This window comes from Neocloeon triangulifer, unplaced genomic scaffold (genome assembly GCF_031216515.1).
Source record: "Neocloeon triangulifer isolate White Clay Creek 2 clone unplaced genomic scaffold, ASM3121651v1 ptg000017l, whole genome shotgun sequence".
Taxonomy (NCBI): Eukaryota; Metazoa; Arthropoda; class Insecta; order Ephemeroptera; family Baetidae; genus Neocloeon; species Neocloeon triangulifer.
Genome location: NW_026775559.1, coordinates 6,731,864 through 6,753,771, shown reverse-complemented (window position 1 = coordinate 6,753,771; position 21,908 = coordinate 6,731,864). Strand labels below are relative to the sequence as shown.

General features: G+C 36.6%; 2 protein-coding genes across 2 annotated transcripts in view; one reads left to right on the top strand and one right to left on the bottom strand.

The window, feature by feature from the left end:
* LOC132203483 (senecionine N-oxygenase-like) overlaps positions 1 to 7,447 on the bottom strand; it is a 31,350-nt gene extending 23,903 nt beyond the window's left edge. The window contains exon 1 of the mRNA XM_059631291.1: positions 7,417 to 7,447. The gene's annotated coding sequence lies outside the window, so the exon portion shown is untranslated. The remainder of the gene's footprint in view (positions 1 to 7,416) is intronic.
* Positions 7,448 to 8,320: 873 nt separating this feature from the next.
* Positions 8,321 to 21,908, top strand: part of LOC132202974 (homeobox protein orthopedia-like) — a 123,216-nt gene continuing 109,628 nt past the window's right edge. The window contains exon 1 of the mRNA XM_059630362.1: positions 8,321 to 8,440. Coding sequence (XP_059486345.1) covers positions 8,401 to 8,440 — 40 coding nt within the window. The 5' untranslated portion in view covers positions 8,321 to 8,400. The remainder of the gene's footprint in view (positions 8,441 to 21,908) is intronic.

Genomic DNA, 21,908 nt, shown 5'->3' with positions numbered 1-21,908 from the left:
AAGCCTGTAAGTATCGGAAAGCAGATCAAGGCTGACGACAATGGGGTGCACCGACGGAAAAATGGCAACTCGCAATAATCAACAGAGAGTTCAAATGAGACGGCAGTTGATGGAGAGGGAAAATGCAAAAAGGAGATCGCGAGAGAGTCGCTCGCTCTGAAAGCGTTTGTGCAAATAGAGGGTCTCTGCGACGGGCGGCGATTTTTTTACATGGCATGCAGCAAGGAAAAGAGGGCCATTCTTTGAAGAGATTGCGCTCATTAGGTTTGATCGGCTTTTCATTGAACAATTGGTCGCCGGTTTCTAGACGGCATATTTTTCGCTGGCAAATCTCCTGTCGAGTGCTGCGGCGGAAAATGACACTGGTGGGGGCAATAATGGAGCCCCTAATACCATCATCGTCATCGCATTGACTCGCGCAACCAGACCGACCGACCGACTCCTCTTGGCCACCCTTTTGTTGCCGTGCTAAATTCAATGCATAATTTGAGCTCTAAACGGCAGATAAAGGGTGCGTAAGTCTCAATTCACCAACGACTACTGGGAATTTTCTGCCAAATATACATAAATCAAAATAGGTTTGCTCTGAATTGAATTTGAAAGGTTTAAACATATTTATGAAATTTTGACAATTACACATTATTGCACCCTTCCGGCGAAACAGTTGGCGTTCGTGATTACCCATCATAACTTGTCAAAATTTTGAATCACAAAAGAGTGAATACTGACGCGGGGAGGTCAATCAAAGCTCATGCAATTATTTCGAGAGCCAGATGTTTCCTTTCGGCTTCCATTGTGCATGAAGCGGCGATTAACATCAAACAATGACCAAATATTACAAAGCTAAACAGCAAATTGATTTAGAAAACAATATAAGTTGATATTAACTAAAAGTTGAAAAACCTTCTGATCAGGGTTAAAGTGAGATTTCGCAACCTGTTTTAAGCACTTAAGTCAACTTCCAACTTATTATAAAAAGCTAAAAAATACATGGTTTTGAAAAAATTAGTAATTCTCACGCTGGAGTATTTATTTGTTGCTTCTAGAGTAAAGTACAAGTTTTATTATTCTATTTATAGATCCATACTCGCAAGCATATACTGGTTGTATTTAATGGCATGTACTGGAAGTATTATATCAACTCAAAAATTAAATAATCTATTGACCAAAATTGAGCTCTTGTAGGTCTAACGTGCTGAATGAAATTGATCTTATTTTAGATTGATTGTATTTACTATTTGCAAAAATCACAAAATATTAATTACAAGATGAAAAATTATATACTTGATAAAATTGGGCATCTTTTGATTTATGACGTTGCTAAACCAAAGTAAGATTCATTGAGAGTTCAAAACAGAGGGAGGACTATTGGCAAGGGACGGAATAGCTGACGGCTGAGCAGTGATAAAATCTGTGGATAATTTGGGGGTGCACTTTTCGGAGGGGTGGAATGAACATTCGAGTGACGTGCGCGGATAATTGACTTCAAACGGCGGCGGCGATTTTGAGCGACTGGTATGTATGCAGTTGAGGTTGAAAATAAACAAGCGCATGAATTTGTAAAAAAGGTCTTGTCACACTTGAGAGATATTCTTGGAACAACAATTTCGTCTTCTCGGAAGGAAATAGGTAATCCGAAATTAGGCCCCTTGAAGCAAAATTTGTGGAGTTTCCAACTTTTTTTTGGCACAATTCCATTAAAACAGGTTGGCGTGGGCAAAGAAAATTATAATGCAGCAGCTGAGAGAGGAAAAGTTGCGTGAAATTAACACAAAAGCCTTTATTAATTTTTTATTATTATCCCCTTTGTTCTTTTCTGGCGCGCGCTGCGGCAGAGGAAGAGAGTGGAATAATTTTTCTTGCTCGGGCGTTTTCTTTTTCTTTCGCTCCCTTTTGCTTAATCGCCATAATTAAATGAGATAAAGCAAGCGTTAAAAGCTCGTCGTCCTCTCTGTGTTTTTGCAGCTTTCAAAGCCGCACGCCGCGAAATTAAATTCGCTTTGAAACCACTTTCTCCACTTTTTCCAACGCGATTAATGTCTCCTAGTTTGCAACTTTTCCAACACCACCACAAAGAATTGCAATTTCTCGTTTTATTCGTGAGAGTGTGTAATTTCAATTTTTTATTATTACCAAAAGAGGTTTGTGGGACTCTAATAGCGAGATTCCGTGCCACGAGTAAGTGTTGCTATACCGTCAATTGCCATCAATTTTACATTTCCATCAAATTACGAATGGGCGTGTTGCATTTCCCGCGCCCTTTGCTTAATAAATTGCCCCGGCGATAATCAAATAAAAAATTCATTCGTTTCATATAAATAGACAAGGGACTTACATACGACTGCACCTCAATTTTTTTTTCTTCCTAATCTTTTATTCCATTAAATTTTTATAAAGGGTTTTTGATACATCAAAAAGCCAATCTGACAGGAATTCCTGAGAATTTTCACCTGCACTTGTTCCTAATTCAAAAGAAGGGAAAACACTTTGGTCCGCAGTGGAGCGTTTTGGAGAGAAAAGGAGCTGTTATCGCGAAGTGGAATCGGGAAGAGACAGCGGATTACAGAAATTATAAAATTTAATTTCTGACGCCGAGCCGGCAGAAAACAATCAGATAAGCCGCTCGAGTCAATGATTTTATTTATACACATTTGGGACGGAGAGCCGCGTGCGTTGTGTTTTGTGTTCACGCTTGTCAGCGATTTTCTTTTAGGCTCTTTTATCTGCCACTCTGTCTCTCCTCGGCGTATTAGCGACGAGCGGGAAAATTGAGACGCGCACGTCTCATCTTGGAAGTTAAAAAGTTTGACACGTATTTTTAATGTAATCCACTTGTGATGGTATCGCTGTGAAGTCGTTCGTTCGGCCAGGGAATTATGTACCGACGTGTTAGTGCGATTATAAAATAAAGGCACACAACACACACCGACGCGCACAGGGAATTAATGCGCCGGATTACACACCTTAATGTGCTGTAATGGGACGTTTCTCGGTGGAAGTAACTCGAGACGCCCCAGAAAATATTCAAATAAGATTAAACATTGACGCCAACATGCTTTTGCAGAACTAAGATTTATTCATTCTTTGAATTAGGTTTTTATGAAATGAAGTTCATAATAATAAATTAAAGTGCATATTCTTGGCAACCCATATAGCTTAAAACGTCTGATTTGATTTTTTTTTTAATATGAGCAAAGGAAATTAAAGTTTGAAAAATTCACGAAAGATCACATTACATCCTTGAAGTGTCATGGAACCTTTTGTACAAATATTAAAATGTATTGGAAAATATTTACTTTACTTCCATTCATTTACGAGAGCAATTACTTTCAAACTTTAACCATTGAGTTTGAATAATAGCAATAAATTTGAACTGAATTTAACAAAGTTAACTATTTGGTCAACAAATATTATAAATTTATATATTTTTTTGAAATAGTTTTGTTAAAATAAAATAAGTTTTTAAATTTGAAATTTAAAATGATAATATTTTAATTGTATTGTATTATCTATTAATAATTACGTCACGTCTGATTTCATATATAAAATTTAATAATTCAACCAAAAGAAAAACCAAGTTAAGGCATAAAATGTGTCGAAGATAAATGTAATATATTTCTAAAAAATTTCAATTTTGTAGGTTTTTGTGCTGTTCAGCTGACGCTGACTGCCTTGGAATTATGATGCTATAGCTCATATTTTTTTAAGTAAACTTACTGCATTAATTAACAACGTTAAGCACTCGTGTTGAGGCAGATTGAATCTCAGCGTGTGTGCTGACCATTGATTTGAAGAATCAGAGGCGATCAAAGTCAGCAACTCGCATCCACACACACAGCTGGAGGAAAGAAAGAGAAGGGTTTCGCCGAGAGCGCGCGCGGAGGAGAGAGAGTCAATATTGGCTGCCGTCGGTTGCAGCCCTTTATCCGCCGCTTGTGTATGGCAAATAAATGATATCATTGTGCCCTGCCACCGCCTACGACGACGTCGAGGAGCAGCCCTTGGCTAAAGACGATCTCACGAAACTTAAACAAAGCAGCGCAGAGAGCAATAATAATAAAATTGGTCGCCGCATTCGTGCGGAGACACAAAGCTGCTTCCCTCTCTCTCTCTCTCTGGCAAATAAACCGCTAAACACAATCTTTATTTCGCCGATATATTTGCAAACAACTTCTCTCGCATATCGAGTTATACGCGCAGAGACACTCTGCCAAGTTGGTCCCTGCGCGAGCTGCCCAGGGCGATTCGAGTTATTTGATTTATCAACCAGCGAGCGCAGAAATTAACTGCCGACTTTCGCTCTGTTTGATTTACCAACGGAGCAGATCCTTAAGTTATAAGCTGCTCTCTAATATGAGCTTCTGATTTTGATATTGAATTTCTGATGCTTATGAGAGACGGGGCGAGTAGGCGCAATTATCTCTCATCTACAATTAAATATAGGTTGCCTGGTCAACCAGTCTATCCTTTTGGGTGATGTTGGTCAAGTATTTATCATTTGCTTCCAATTAAGATTTTTTAATGAAAAATAGTAGAAAAATTAAAACATAACATTTGAGAAGAATGTGTTTGTTAATATAAAAAAATAATTATTGCACTATTATTAACATTGAATAATAAAATTTATTGTGCTCATCATTTGTAATATTATTTCATAATCACAGCTTTTGCTTGGAAATCTAACCAAATCAGCATTTTTAGCTTAATATCTTGTTAAACTTATTATTTCAATTTTTACCCCTTATCAAGATTAAAATTTCACAACCTTAATTAGCAATTGATCTGATAAGGAAACCAAAATTTTTTGATTTAATTCTGATTTATACGTATATTACTTCCTAATAAAAATCTTTTATGAAATGAATGAAGTTTTACGCGTTTCTGAGCACATTATTAAAAATCATTCATTATTTATTTTTTCATTTCCACACTTATGCTCATTTGAGAGCCAGGTGCAGCAGAGATTAAACAAAAATATTCCAATATGCTCTCAAAAGTTGTTTGCGCGTAAAATAATGCATGTTTGTCCACAAAACCCCTTTTTTCAAACCCACACGTTTAATATTATATTATGTTGATTCGGCGCAAGCCATTCGTGCTCATTTTCTAGCAATTAATCTCTCTGCTCGATGTTCCCACGACGAGCAGCCCATTCGGAACCATCATCGCGGTCCACTGGTTTAATTTGCCTGGTTGCGGACGGAGAAAGGACAGATTTTTCACCAAATTTAAGTTCATTATGCGTCACAACCAGTGGGGCGTCCCGCCAGCAGCCGCCCCTATACACACGAGCGCGACGAGAGGGTGAGAAAAAAACCGTCTCCTTACGCTACGTGTTTGTTGTAATTAATGCGCTCAGATTGTTTGCAGCAGACGCTCATTAGCATGTGACTTTCGTTAAGAGACGCAATTATATTTATTTTCTTCCGTCTTTATGTTGAATCACTGGTGGATTAGTTTTGTTATTAAACCAGTTTGTGCTGCTAATCGGAGATGGAGACCAAGATCCAAGCGAACCGACCCTCTGCTTTTCCACCACAGTGGACTTTGATCTAAGTTAACTCTGTTTGAGACTTAATCAAATGATTAAGTCTCAAACTCATTAAACCATTTGAAAAACAATCTTTCATAGGTTCAAGAATATAGAGAGACAGAATTTCACCAATAATCGACGAGTTTGATGAAAAATATAACAGATAAATACATGGTGATTTGAATTTAAATTAGGCTTTTCCTCGATGGGTTTTTGTGAGTTTTTATTGTTTCTTGGCGGTGGTCAAGAGAAGACTCGTGAATTATGGCTGCAGCCCGCAGCCAAAACATGTGGAGCAGGATGTTGTTTTTCTTAAACAATAAAAACTCACAAAAACCCATCGAGGAAAAGCCGAATTTAAATTCAAATCACCATGAATCAACCCTCGATTGTGTACTTCTTCTACAAAACAAATAAATTGTTTATTTTTTTTATAATTATGTTTATTTTTTCAAGAATGATTTAATCATATGGTTTGATTTTTTTAATATTCCCGTTTTAACGGATTTTAAAGAATTTTTTAGTTTAATAAAGCTATTTTGTTGAAACCTTACATCAACAACCAATAAAATTTTTCTGTTCAAATTCTCATTAAAAACCAGTTGTATTTAAATAAGTTATTGTTGATGCGTAATTAAATAAAAATAATGAATTAGAATTGAGCAATATTTTCATGTTAGTATTTTTCATTCTACGCATAAAGCGTTTCACAAAAAAAATTAATGGAAGAATTAATAAATAAATTATTAAAATTTGAATAAAAATAAAATTTTATGTCATAATTAATTCTATTATTAGTTTATTTTTGTTTTAAAAAAATAATCAATTGTAAAAAATATTTGTCAACTTAAACACTTTCAGTGAAGCCAAATTTCTGTGAAATCTCCAATTTTCCGAAACGAGGTAATTTGATGTGGGCTAGCAATTTAGGAAACAAAATCTCAATTTCGGGGTAAAAATGTGTCGCGCTGGTGGTGCGTGTCTCTTATCAGCCCACCAATTAGCTGCTTATGTTTGAGCACAAGTTTTGGGTGTGTTTAGTTTAGTGCATATGCACTCGGGGGTGAAACGCGGCCAGCAGCACGCACGGCACCGGCAATTTGATGTTTCCAGCAGCAGGTGACCACGCTTGGCACGGTTTTCCTCGCAACGGCGTTTTCATGCGAAAGAGCCGCTGCTGCTGCTGGACGTGCGGAGATCAAAACATTAAGCGAAATTACTACAACCAGTTATGACACGTGCATGCACCAAGGGGTGTATAATTTCCACGACGACGGCGCGCGGGGCTGTTGCGTGCTGGCGGAAATCAAACACTCGGAATCAAATTATCATTTCAGTGTCGCATTTGAAGGCAATCAGCTGAAAGTGAAACAACTCTTAATTTTGTTTGCTTCCACTAAAAATGTTTTTGTTGTTTATGGATTAATTTTAAAACTAATTATTGTATTATTTTCATTTAAAAAAATTGTAAGCATGAGAATTGAAAATACTGCAGAATATATTTTTTTTTTGCAAAGTATTTATAACTTGAAAGAGGAGATTAATTAATGGACAAATTCTTCATTACAATGAATTGTCAAATCTGCATAGTTAATAGTTAATCTAAAATAATCAATGAACCTAAGCCAATGACCTTAAAAACTAATTAGAAATTAATATTACACAAAAAATGTACAAATTGAAGATACAGACGATGAAAATCAATCATTGAGTTACTTGATATATATTTTCATATTAAGTATTTTAAAATGAATCTTAAAGGGCCCCTAAAGTTTGATTTTCTATGCCTTGTCGGCAGGCAGAAGCGGAGATTACAGAATAAGAAATGAGCCCGTCGCGCGTTTAATAAAATTAAAATCGCGATTTAACAACAACAACCCTACCTTGGGGGCGATAGTCCCCGGTCCATATGAGGTCATCTTCAGGTCTGCGAGTTTCCTGCTGCTGAGGCATCGAGAGCCGACTTTTGTCTTTTGTCATCGTTTTGCACTTTGCACTCTGCACACAACTCTGCCTGCTGGCGGTATTTGCTGCTGGAAGCTGGAAGACAAGAGCGAACAAGTCAGGATGGGAGAATGAGAGACGCACGTCGTGTCGCGAGAGACAGGCAGCAAAATAAAAATGAGATGGCGCCGATTAAATTATCATCATAAATCATAACGCGTGTAAAAACTGGTAAGACAATAATATATTCACATTTGCAGCACTGATAGTTGACGAAATGGCGGAACGTTTTAATTTTTAATAGTTTTAAATTTTAAAATAAATCATATTATTTATGTATTTTGGAGCTTACAAAGTTATTCAGCATAGTGCGGAATTTTTCTAATATTTCTTTCATAGCAAGAAATTTTTTTGAAAATCTACGTATAGAAAAATGTACCCAATTAAATTATGTATTTAGATAGTTAGCCAATGTCGTCAGAATTATCTTTATTCATATTTATACCTTTACAGGGCTCAAACTCAAAATTTGAATTGTTATGGATAAAATAATTTTTTTGCAAATTTTTTAATATGGATTTTTGGTTGGAAACTTAATTTTGAGACCGAGATGTAAATTTGTAGTAAAAAACAAAGGTTTAGAAATGAGATTAAATGAGACAAATGTTTTCTGAGAAGTTGGCCGCAACATTCCTTTGGAGCTGCCATTGATGTCATTTTTATTTTTCTGCATGCCTCTCGCGACACGTCTTGCGTCTCTCATCCCGTCCTGACTTGTTCAATCTGGTCTTTTAGCACAAAAAGCAGCAGCGGCCACTGCCATCAGGAGGGGTAGTTTGTGTGCAACAAAAGTCGCCTCTCGATGCCTCAGCAGCAAGTAACTCGCCGAATTTGAGCCGACTGAGAACTTCGCCGACCTGCAGATGACCTCAAATGGACCAGGGACTTCTCCATGCCCCCAAGGTAGGATAAAACAGCAAAATATATAATTTTATTAATCGCTCATTATATTTGCCATGTTCGCGTCGGCCCGCTGGCGGCACGTGTAGCCCATCGGCCCTCTTCTTAAGGAAGACCCTCGACCCTCCTCAGCCCCTCTTGTGCTTCTGATTCAAATTAAAATTAGGCGTTTAGGCGGGCCGACATGGCGAAAGCGCAGAGAAAGTCCAACGCTGATGACCCGATATTTCAATTATTGCCGATTGAGCTGAAACGATCGCCGAATATTCGACATCCAGCAAAATATGCAATGTTTGGACTGATTAAAACCAAAATATTAGACATCAGGGGCCCTTAATAAATCTACCAAATGAAAAAATAATAATAAGGCAATAAATTAAAAAAAAGGTAATATTTTATCAAGCACATAAATCGCAGAAAATTCTTAACAAGCAAAATTTTCATCTGAACTTCCTGACCCCAAACTACTACAACCCAAAATCATTTCAAAATTTTTTCGCTTTCCTTTTCAGTTTTCAGCTTTTCTCGGTTTCATCGCTTGGACCATTGATTAAGAATCCAGTAAAAATGATGATTGCTAATTAAAGTTGAACTAAATTAAAATCAAATCGGGCGGTGCCTTGTACATCAAGTAATAAAGAGCATAGGCCGACAATACTTTGACAATAATTTGTAAAAATATTTAAATTAAATTTAAATTAATTTTGCAAATTAAATTTTTGATATCTGTCCAATTATTAATATTGCTGTGCAATTACCTTTTTAATAATTATTGGCAAATTTAGAAAACAAATTTCAACGGAGCACTCAGAATTAGTTTCACAGAGAAGAGTTGCTGTAAATTTTGCAACACCTTATTATGTTACCATCCGCACAGATTTGTAATTAAGTGAAAACGTTGAGAAGGTGTGCGCCTTGTGTTTCTTTTTGACAAAGTGCTCGTTTCGCGGAAACTCGTTAGCGATTGTTCACTTGACGGCTGAGCCGGCAAATCAAAGGTTATTAATGTAATATCGCTGTGAGGCGCGCGCGTGCAATATGAATTCATTTATTCTGCTCGACGAGCGCCCCTTTGTCACCTGCTATTGCGCCGCGACGCCGGCGAATTTCGCATCACAAAGCGCAGCAATTTCATTAAACGGCTGCTTGTATTGAGCCCAATTTGCCGTCTCTCTCTCTCTCTCCCTCCTCCCACCCACCTAGCTGCGATGATGCTCTTTTACAATATCAAATTGATGAAGATGACATTGTGCGCCGCGTATGCTCGCGCGCGCTCAACACAAAACACAATCACTCTTGAAATGAGCGAATGCTCTGTCGCCGCCGGAGACTGCACGCATTCTTGCTCACTCTGTCGCGCTCGAGGGCTTTTTCATATATTATATATAAAATGTGTCCTATCAGATTGATCAAAAGTGAGCTGGAACGCACTTGTAAAACACGCAGCTTGCATTTGATACATCGGATGAAAATCACCCCCTCATCAAGCAATTCAATTCGCGCGCATACCTTACCTGTATTCAAAATCTCTCCGAGATCGAGTTGTGTGGTCTCATTGTTAATTTTCCACTATGGAATACAAGCGAAGAAATAAAACACAATTAAATAAATTTAAATTTTTACAGAAATGTTCGTTATGTTACTAAAAAAGTTAAAAACGTGAGTTAAAATTAGACGATAATTTCTTTTGTAATAAATTGTATATTATTTTTTTTTTTATGATTTAATATTTTTATTTTGAGCAATAACCTGATTAAAAATTTGTTAATTTCCATGATATAATTTTATACATATACCTTGGAATTACAATGAAAATTTATGTTGTTTTCCATAACAAATTAATGCTGCTGATTCTTTTACTATAATTGATTAATTGATGAAACAACTATGACCAATATATTTTTAATCTAATAATTTAATCACTATAATAAATAACATTATGACTGTAATTTATTGTCAGTCAGAACAATTTAAAAGCAGTAAAAACGGTTTAAAGCATTTAAAGTGGAATTTAACAACGTTTCTCAAATTCCAGAAAATTTAACTATGTTCATGAATTTGGAAAAAGGAAATATTTTGTTTCATTTTCCTGCTGACGCTGACAAGGGCCTATAATGCCATTATTTATATGTATGAATTCCCAAAAAAATATCTCTAAATAACAAATTTGACTGATTTAAAAAAATTTAATTACATGCTTGAGATCTCTGACGGAAGATGATGATTTTTATACTTTCGCCGAACAGACTTAAATCAAAAAAGTGCCGTTGGTGTGGAGAGTGGCAGGTTCAACTTTGCCAGTGTTTATTTCTTGCGCTCAAAATAGTCAGGTATATCCCGTGCGTTTCATTTTTGACAGATAATATTCTGATATTTAATGTTTCGTACAACGAATTGCCTAATAATTATGCAAATAGAAAAAAAATGAAACATCCTAAATCACCCATTTAAAAGCATAAACCCTTCTCTTCATAACAGCTCATTTACAATACGATTATATAATTTAGCCTGCGAGAAATCACTAACACTTAAATTTTTCTCCCATATTGCACTTTCTTTAACAAAGTTATTTATGTGATGAGCAATTATAATTTTTGAATTTGCAAAATTGTGAATTTTTGGAACATTCATTTCTCACACTATCATTGTCTGCCTCATTTTCGGAGTTCTGTCAAAAATTGATCCAAATTTCCTGAAATAAAATTGTATGTGGGAGAGAATCAGAAGGAATTTATAGCAAAGCGACAATCCTTGGATAATCCTGATCTGCGTGGTAATTGAGCCTATAAATGGATCCATTTCCGCAAGTCCGTCCGTCTGCAGCATCTGTCCGGCGGCTCAACTCAAACGAATCTTTTCCCTGCGACGGACGCTTTTCGGTCAGAGAATGAATGAATGAGATTCCGTTGTGCATTCGGATCAAAGTCCTTCTTATGGCGGCGGATCGCGTTTCAACGCCTTTTCTGTCCGAATACAAAGCGAAAAATTTCTATTCTCGGCGGCGTGGGTATAATTAGAGGCCAATTTGGCGCGGATAGTGGCGGGCATTTTCATTAGCGTGGCCATTTACACGTGAATGTTTTAACTGTTATCGGTCGCGCGTGATTATTTTCCTTTTAATGCATGCATGTCGTGGCCGCCGAATAACAATTCCTGCTGCTCGGCTGATTACCGCTCTGCGTTAAGTAAACTACATCGCCGCGATTTAATATTAAAAATGTGTGTAATTACACGTGTGCGCCGACGGTGGCCTCAATCATGCAACAAAATAATTAAAATCATTGGAAAAAATTAGAGGCAATTTATTTTTAATTTCCCCTTGATTGCAGCCCGATCGATACTTGCATGAGGCCTTTGCTGTTAAAAATGGTTTTTCCGACTCGCTCTTTCATGTTTGTTTGTTTTTTATTGGAATAAAAAACTTTTCTTTTATTCTTTCATCTATTCAATTGAATTTGAATAATCCATTGAATTCAAATGAAAAGAGATCGGAAATTTAATTTCGGCGCTAATGGGAAAAATTTATATTCCCCATTCGTGGCATATAAATTGAAATTCAGCCTGGCACTTTTTTTGTGCGCGGTCCATTGTTGTCATCGATCCTGCCAGGGGGTCACATCATGCCCACGGCGTTCTCATGCTCGCGGCCGCATCCAGGTGTTGTAGATGCATATAGTGTGTGTGTATATTTTGAGGCAAACACACACTTTTGCATTGTGTGTGTTTGCGTGTTGTGTTGCACATCATTTCACTTCACGCCGACAAATGGGATCAGAGGTGCCCATTCACGCGCGCATCGCTGCTTTTTGTGCAATTTGTAGGCACATTATTGCAGCAAACGGATCCCGCGCCAGATTTCTTCCTGCATTGTTTGCAAACAATATTGTGGTTGATGAATTTCATAATGCAAGCATCTGACGCGATTGTAAAATACGGCGAACACGCCTTTCATTTCTTTTAACGTCTTGGTTAATGAATTATGATTTTTTTGACGTTGTGTGCATCCAACTCTTTACCTTGTCAAAGTCAATAATTTTTAGGAGATCATAATGTTTAAATTATTTAGTTCAAAAGACGAAAATGACGCAGAAAATAATTACTAATTGGTCAAAATTTGCTATATTTCAAAGTCTTTAGTATAGTAAAAAATGATTGCTTGTTTTGTATCATAATTTTGTGGTTGATTGGTGCGGAATGATTTCAATTTGTTGAGAACTGAGTTGATTCAACAGTAAAAATTACATGTCTGTAAATATTAGAGATGAACATATAAATTGATAATATTTTGATTATTTTTTTTTAAACGAGTCCTTTTACAATATCGTTGTAAAAGCATGACACATTACATTATTTATTATACATGGTCTAATATACGTGAAAATTTTAATTTGATTTAAAAATATTTGTGTAAATCATTTATATCACATTAATCCAAGAAAAGAAAATAAATCAATAATAAACTTACTACAAATAAAAAAATATACCTGCAACTTATGAATCATAAAATTTAGTAAATTATTGTATTTAATAGTTTTGATTACATAATATTTGTTATCAAATTGTTTAAAAATATTAAAAATTCCAATTTTTTTTTATTAATAAAATCAATCATTGAGGAAAGAAATCAAAATTGAATAAAGTTTACAAGAAAAACATTTTATATTAGGAAATATATGATTCATATTTAAATATTTTTTTCTATCACGCTTTAACAAATTTAAAGCAAAAATTAAAAAACGATAAAATAAATAAATTGATAATTTTACCAAAAATAAATAAAATTGACTGTTTATTGCTGTTTCTTATTTATTTCAGCTTATAAATGTATTAAATAATAAGTACCAAAGTAAAATCGTCGCGTGAATATAGTGCCTGTCGCTGTAATAATAATCGAAGGGTTCTTTAGAATTGAATCGCATCCAAAATACGCATTGGAAAACAAACCGATTGCTTTACATAAGCGAGCCTAATTGAGCAAAATTGCGCAATTACCGCGGCCGTGGTGGGAATACACGTCGCACAATAAAATGTAATCGCGTGTCGTAATGCGCTCGGCTGTTATTATCAAACACTATATTAAGGCGGTTATGCAATTACGCATGTATGTGTGTGTGCGGCCGACTTTCGTCCACCATCTATGTATACACACACACAAAGAGCGAAAATTTATACACCCGGTCGGTCGGTCGGTCTGCTGGCCGGCCGGTCACAATGAAACTCGTGCGTCGCAATATTGGATTGAATCAATGTAATCAGTGGTGTATTGACCGGCGTCGCTGCCAATACACACGACATATACACACACAAGCGCCGAGCAGATTTGATAATTACACACACACAGACCAGCATCCCTCTCTCTCTGGGCACACATGCCACTCCACACAAACACAATTTATACTCATTTAATGAACTATTCCCTAACGTTTCGCGAAAATGTTCAAACGCAGTCCGAATTTCAATGCAAGGATCAATTTGAATAACTAAATTCCCCGTTAGTTGCCGGTTATTCAATCGTCGCGGCCTTTCGTCCCTAATTCGGATTAATCGGTTTTGCTGCAAATGGCGCTCGCCGTCGCTTTCCGCGAACGATTCCGATTATTGCGGATCATTCGATTTGCGCAATGTGCCGCTCATTAAGACCAAATTACTTCTGCTTTAATTATACGCGCTTGTTTCTAATTAAAGGCCGATCTGTGGTTTCGATCAATCAGCGGTCAATGGGAATTTAATTCCAATATAATTTTCAATAATCCTTGATTATGCAATTTGAGTTAATATAGTACTTTGATAAAAATTATTATATAAAACATCTTCAAAAATCAAACTCATGACTGGAAATTTCGTTTGATTGTTTGACCTACTTGTTCTTTAATTGTTAATTTTCAATACCAAATAACAGTGATTTTAGCTTGGAAAACCTAAAAGTTTTCAACGTCAAGCTCTCATTTTTGAATGAGAATAATTGTTACTCTCTCCCAAATGCACTCAACCCCTTTTTTAACAGCAAATTACTCTAAAAATAATCTTTATAAAAAAAGTGCAATTGGAAGTTGTGATTGCGGATAATGAGTCGGTCGTTGCACTTAACCGTCCATTATTGCGCTATATGAGACACCTCGATTACACTCCATTTCAACCCCCCCCCCTTTTGTATGCATTCATGCTCAGGGTAATTACACTCTGTCATTAAGCAGAGGTTACGCCAAAATAATTATCGTCAATTACGAAGCAACCTTAAATAAAAAATGTGTAATGCAATCTTGGCGGCGCGAGGGCGTTCTTTTGTGTGTCTAACTTTCAGGCAGCGAGAGTGGCGCGCGCAGATCAATTCCATTAGGCTTTGAGTAGTCCTTGCCGAGAAAAACGGCGCGCAAAACCTCTTCTTCTTCTTCTTCCATTACGCGGGCATTATTCGCGGCTGCTGCTTTTTATTTCGCGCGCGCACTTAGGGTGACAACAATGAAATAAAAATATCCAATGCACGGCGCGCAACAACGGGAATAAGAGAGAGAGCCTTAATGGATGCAAAATTTGATACTCTGGCGCGGCAAATGAAAATCGCTCTCGAGCAAATGCTCCCATATCGGCCCTTTGTTCGCGTTTTGTGCGACAAGAACTGCTGCTGCTGCTGAATAAAAGCGGCTCCCAGTTAATACATACCAGGCTCTCTCACTCTCTTGCCAAAGCGGCAAACCAACGGGGCGGGAAAAACCACCGTTGAGTGGCTCGTTGCAGGCTTCATTATGGGTTTGCGAAATCCTTCCAATCTAATGGTGCTCAGAGATCAGAAATTAAAAGATTCACAGTTCGAAGCGTGAAATTTATTAAGAAGTAACTATAAGTGATTTTTTAATTTTTTTTATTGATTATATAACTTATATAAAAATTTTATTCGCTTCAATTGTGGATTTTTTTTTTATTGATTTAATTTTGCTTATGTCAGTTTGACTATTTTCCTGATTCAGAGTATGGCGCGAAACAAAATTATAATTTAACGAGGAAGCTTTATTTCCAGCATCAAAACAGAAACTGAAGAATTTGATAAATGTTTTAAATCATTTTAGATTTAAAAATGCGCCTTTAAATTTGTTTTATGATAAAAATCAAAGATCCGAAACTCACTACAAAAATTGAGAAAAATGTATTATGCATCAACGAAACTGTGAAATTAATCTATTTTGGTGTTTTATAATGAAAAATTTCGAGACGAAATTTTTTTTCTTACTGAAGAGATAGTATATAAATTTTATATGGTACGTATTAAATAATAAATATCTACCGATTCCTCGGTGTCTTTTGGTATTTAAAGAAAATTCCATTTTTTTTGGCTAATTGAAGGTAAATATAAAAGAGATATATAAATGTAACGATTTTTTGGTTCTAGATTTCGTTAGATAAATCTCAATTTAGACTATCTATTTTATCTACCCAATTTTAGTTATCTAGCTTTATATTATTTACCAAACCAGGAGCAAAGCTTTTTTCTATCACTCATGCCTAGATTATTTTTATGCAATTAATCACAATATAAGGAAAATTACAACAAACTTGTCTATTATTCTGCTTGACCATTTACTTGACCACTTATTCCCGCTCCTAGAATATTTTTTTTAGGGAGAAGGTTCCTAGAAATTAATTCATGTTGCGCTCATCAACGGGGCCATTCATATTTGCAGGCCTTTTAACTTGTAACGAGTGATTCATTCTCAATTTGACAAAACGAAATTAGTCGAAACCGACGCAGCTTTCCGGACGCGAAATTGAAAAAGCTAACCGAATTAAAGCGGGGAGAAAATGAGTGTATTAAAACATTTCTCGGCGTCACACACATGTCGAGCTCGAGTGAGGGGATGGTGGTCGGCGGCACCACCGGCGGCGACACGACCACCCCGCCCTGTTTGTCCGCAACCGGCCTCGCAGATTCAATTACAAGTGGGATATTATTATCGAGTGTATATAACGTAACGTGTCGCGCAGAAAAAGTGCGCTCGGCTTTTTGAAGAGAAATGTCATTAGAGAGCAGAGCGGCCGGGAAAGCTGCACCCCTTTGAGCCGCCGCGATCCCCGAGGGGACTTTTAAAAACCTCTTTACATTATTAGATCCTTTAAATAAACAATGCAGAGCACGGCGAATCTTTGCATCTGTCTCTCTCTGGCTGGTGGTGCTCGCTCTTTTTGTCTCAAAGGTTTAATTTTCACGCTTGTTTTGTCCGCGCACATTTGCATGGGACGCGCGCGTGTCGGTGTGCGCGGGGGTGATTAAGGAAGTTGGACGGAATTAATATTGCTTTTCGCTCACGAGAATCGCTCGCCGCTCTGTGTGTTTGTTTGTTGTGCTTTCGCGTTTCAACCCTTTTTAATTGCGCCCTCGATTCCGTCGTCACATTTCAATATCCTGCAGCGGCGATTGTTGCGAACAAAAACAACTATGTTTTATTCTACTTTCACCTCTATAAATTGGATAAAGCTGAAATGAAAGAAAAGAGCTTAAGATTAAAGATTCAAATTAAAAGCTTTCAAAAATTTTAAAATGTGTAAAGAACGTTGGGCATATATAAAACAGACTTAATGAATTTAATTAAATAAAATTTTAAATAATTACCCATATTTTAATAATTTTTATCCCTTTTTCTGAGAAGATACTTTTTAACTCTTTTATGTCTTACATTGGAAGCAGAATTGGAATAAAACCTACTTAATTAAAATAAAACGATGAATATATTATTTATTCTACTTTGAGCTAGATATTAAAACACGAGAAATTAAAATTGTACAGTTATATTTTTGAACGCGTGAAAATTTTAATTTAACATAATACTTATGGTTGAGTATTATCTCAAACAATAAACAGGTTATTTGCAAAGTGTCTTTATTGATATATCTCCTCACTTGGCAATTAAGTAGATCATACATTCATTCAAAAATTACCAATTTGAATCAAAGCACAAGAGAGGAAATTAATTTAATTCAATCAATCACAATCAATAATTATGTACAATTTTTTTTAAGTTACAATTATTAAAGATCAAAATAATGCTGAAAGAAAGTAGATAATATATTATTCTTCTTGAAACGTTTGCTGAGAAAACTCTGGAAATTAATTAAACAATAAAGTTTGCAATAATCCTCTTAGGGCGCCATAATATCACAATAAACAAGCTTGCAAGCGCGTGTCCGCTTTATGTGTTTAAGAGGGGCTCGCGCACGTTTATTGCGATCGGGAGAGAGTGAGAATTTCCGACGTGGTGGGAAAAATAAATAAGTCCGTGTCGTTCGATTAGCCTGCGGCAACGCTTGATACAAAATATGCACCCACGGCTTGCTTACTCATGCAATACTGAAAACAAACAACAATTTTTTGTCCACAAAAGAAGCGACTAATTACATATTATATGCATTTGCATAATGCTTGATTGGAAGTTTTGATGAAATCTCTGCTCGCCCGTGACTAGACTGAGACTTTGTGCTTTCGCCGCGTTGTTCAATATTGATGAAAAACGGCGGCGCGGCGGCGAGGCCAACGTGAGATCAAAAGGATCGGCATCAAAGATACACAGAAAATGCAATCGAGTTTGTCGTCGACGGAGAGTTGGTGGAGAGAGTTATTTCGCCCCGGCTTGATGACAATTTCGGATTCATTAGAGCCAAAGTCAACCCTAGTTTTCGAAATTGAGAGAGATAGAGAGGTACTATGCTCCGAATCTCAATTAATAACCAAAACTGAATAATGAGAAACAATCAAAAGTTTGTTGAAGAAGTTGACACTCGAGAGATGATCATGGAAAAATCAAAAGTTGTCTTTCTGCTTGCTCTTTATCCCTGTAAGTAAGAGATTATTAAACTTTCACTTAAAAAAATATACATTAGTTTATTTATTCCCATTTAAATTACTTTAATTATCTTTGCATTGTCATACATAGACATTATTAATTTAATTTTTCTCAATATAAGTTTTTAATTAAATATCGTTTTTTTTTTCTATATGTGTGATGAGTGATGAAGTGTTGAAAAAAAATGAAAAACAAATAACCATAAAAAGGAATATATTAATAAGTATTATTTACTAAAAACGTTTTACTAAAATTTTTACTACTACATCCCTTTGTTTTTTTTTTCTTGTTGTTTGAATCAAAACTTGACTTTTTCTTTATGGGTTTCAACTCAAAAAAACATGGATCAACCCTCGGTCGTGAAATTATTATGTTTTCACTTTCTTACGCTAATAGTTATGAAATTTTAGCTTTTCTACTAACCATTATTATATCCTAATTGAATCTATGCCAATTGAACATCTCACTCAGGTGTGCGAGTGGAAAGGTGCGTGCCATCTACTGTGTTCGCTCTGCACTAGTCCAGACCTCGGGGGCGTGTTTGCACCCCTCGTCGGGGCGGAGAGACAGCTGCTGGCCACACCCCTGGGTGATTAGCACCCCTCGGCCGCGATTCGACGCGACATCTGCGGAGCAACGGTGCCTCAGCCATCACTCCTCAGCCGACCGCCGTCTTCAGAGGAGGTCCGTCGTACCCCTGCCTTTCTTTGGTATGCAACCTGCCGGCCGCGAGTGCTGCGCTCGTTGCATACTTCCTCACGATACACGCTCGTCGATGACCGTAGAAAAAATAAACACGGTTCTCTGATTTATTTCTTCTTGCCATGCGAGCAGCGACAATCTGACAATGACCCGCGCACACGCAGGAAGTTCTCAATTAAATTTCCGGTTGAAATCGTGAACCTGGCCACACACACACACACCTATGATAAAAAAATAACACTTTCTATTAATTTGTTATTGTTGCTGTTTATTGATTTTTATTAAAAAGGGTGAGATTTATTATATTTTTTCCCTCTAATTAAAATTTTGATTGATTGATGAATTCGAAGGATGAAGGCTATGTGATTTTTTTTTAATTCCATAGGCATAACCAATTTGCATACTCTTTACTTATACAGACTGTCAGTGGCACGTGCAGTTTTTGCTGCTGTGCTAAAGAGCGCGCGGTCGGTTTATTGATTGAAACTATTAATTTAAATTGTTGCCGTCACACGATATTCGAAACTCCCCCTGGCTGCGCGCGATAAAAAGCGGCGGCGGCGGCGCAGGGAGGAAAAACAAGCTTTAAGTTTGCGTGTCGGGTTGCAAATTAAGTGGCTTATAATTGCCAGCGAGCACAGCGCTTGGTATGTGTATACGTGTCGAATAATATAACATTGCTGCTGCGCGAGCAAAACGGAATAAAATAAACGTAATGGGCTGACGTCGTTTCCTATAGGTATATTTATATACAAACAACTTGACTTATATATTTATACTCGCTGGTTATTTTCATTAGCAAACGCGAGTTGAGCTGCCAAGATAAATCTCTGCTTGGCAAACCCCTTGATTTTAATTTGATTCAGAAAGAGAGTAATTAGTCGGTGCACGCGAAATTCACCTCCTGCCGTGTTATGTAGACAAGTTTAATTATTTTATTAAGTAAGACTGAAAATGCAGGCTGTAAAAAATGTCATGATATTTGGCTCTAATGAAATAAAGTATATGAATATCTTAAGAATGAATTAAATACCTGCACAAAATTGTCATTTATTTTGTTTTTAAAGTTATCATTTAATTTTTATCTGCATCATTATTTATAATGATGTACTGAAAAATAAAAAAATTAAAATAAAATAAATACAGAAAAAGCAACATTTTATTGCAGTTGGATTAGATTATGAGGTGCAAAAAAGTGGCACTGTCGTTTATTGCTCTATTGTTTTTTGGTGCTCAGGCAACAACCGCGTTGTTGATATTGTTGTGTGCAACCCCAAGCCCGGCCGATCCGTACGTCCGTCCGTCGGCGGCGGCGGCAATCCATCGAGGCACCCTTGGAGAAAACGAAACTCACGCGCGCGCGGCCCACAGATGATATCTTGTCACTACTTTAACTGGTTCGTGTCGGGCGCACACGACACGCGAAGCTTAATAAAACGCCAGCAGCTAATCACGCGCGCTTATCAAGACTTATTATCGTAATACAAATGTAAGGCAATCATATTTAATCTTTATGCCCGCGACGAGAAAGAATATAAGAGGGAGGAAAAAGAGAAATTATACTTTCCCCTCCAACTGGCGCGCATACAAAACCACAAACCGAGAATAGTAATAATTAGGTCATTTATATTTTTTTTCACCGCCTTTTTTATTGCACTCCTTGATCCTGTTGCTCTAATGAAATTTTCTCGGAACGCTAACGAGGCGGAAAAATATTTTCGAGAGCGTGGGTGAAATGAAGCGTGCGGCTCTTTTGAGCAAAGAGGATTAAGTACAAGAGCCGGTTCCCGCGTCGAAATTGAGTGAGAGAGCAAGTTTTCTTAAATAAATGTACTATTGTCACCAAGTGGCACAGGTTCTTCCCCTCATCCAGGCGCCATCCAAGGAGATGCGATGCACAATCAGATAATCCTCCTCCTATGAAGACGAAAAATTGAAAACGATATTAAAATAAATACCAGGTTTGATTTGTAAATATTGCGTCAGGGCAAATGTTCAAAAAGAATCATCTAACTTAAATCTATACTAAATTCTTCTTTATTTATTATTAGTTATTGTCTTATATTTTGCCTGGAAAACAGTTATTGAGTTAAGAAATGAAGACAGTTTTTTTTTCAAATAAAAAAAATACAAGTAACAAAGTAAATTAAAAATCAACTTCAATAACTGGGTTTTATGATCTATCATATAGAATGAAAAGTTATTAAAAATTCTTTTTTAAAAATAAACAATAATGGAGAACCTTGGTAACATAAGGAAAAGCTCTAAGAATTTTTAGCATTTTTTTTACAAAGACTGATTTAGCAATAGTTAAATTGCATGACTTTACCTCTGCATGAACCTTTTCAAAATAAAAATAAGGTTGCTCATCACAATATGAATTTTAAAATAATTATGATTAGTTTGAATTTAATGCAATTTATTGGATTTGATTCCAAAATCAAGTTTATTCACAAAAACTCTTAATATTTTATATATATATAAAAAATAACCATGTAAACATACTGCTTTTTGAAAAAGATAAAATATTTATTATCCTCTGCAGCAGTAGAGGATGATCACATTTTTTTTTTCAAACTTGCCTGTGAGCAAAGAGTACAAATAAATTCGTGTTTGTGTCTGGCCAAAGCGGCTTTCGCAATTTGTCGCTAATAACGCGTCGCGTAGGCAGCGAGGCGAGTGCTAAACTTGTTTGCGCGCCGCTTTGTGAGCTGCGGAATTAAGGAAGAGACGCTGCGATTCGGACGTCTGGAAAATCCTCACACATGCAGCCCGGATTAGGCCTTTTGCTTTTTGTTCACGCTCGGCCGGCCGGTCTGGATGGAAAGACGCCGCCGCTCTTAATCCGGGGCAGCAACATGCGTTTGTTGAGCGGCGGCGGCGCCCGCTCGACCGGCCACTTTTCTATTGCCCAAAGGTGTCACCCAATACTTCAATAT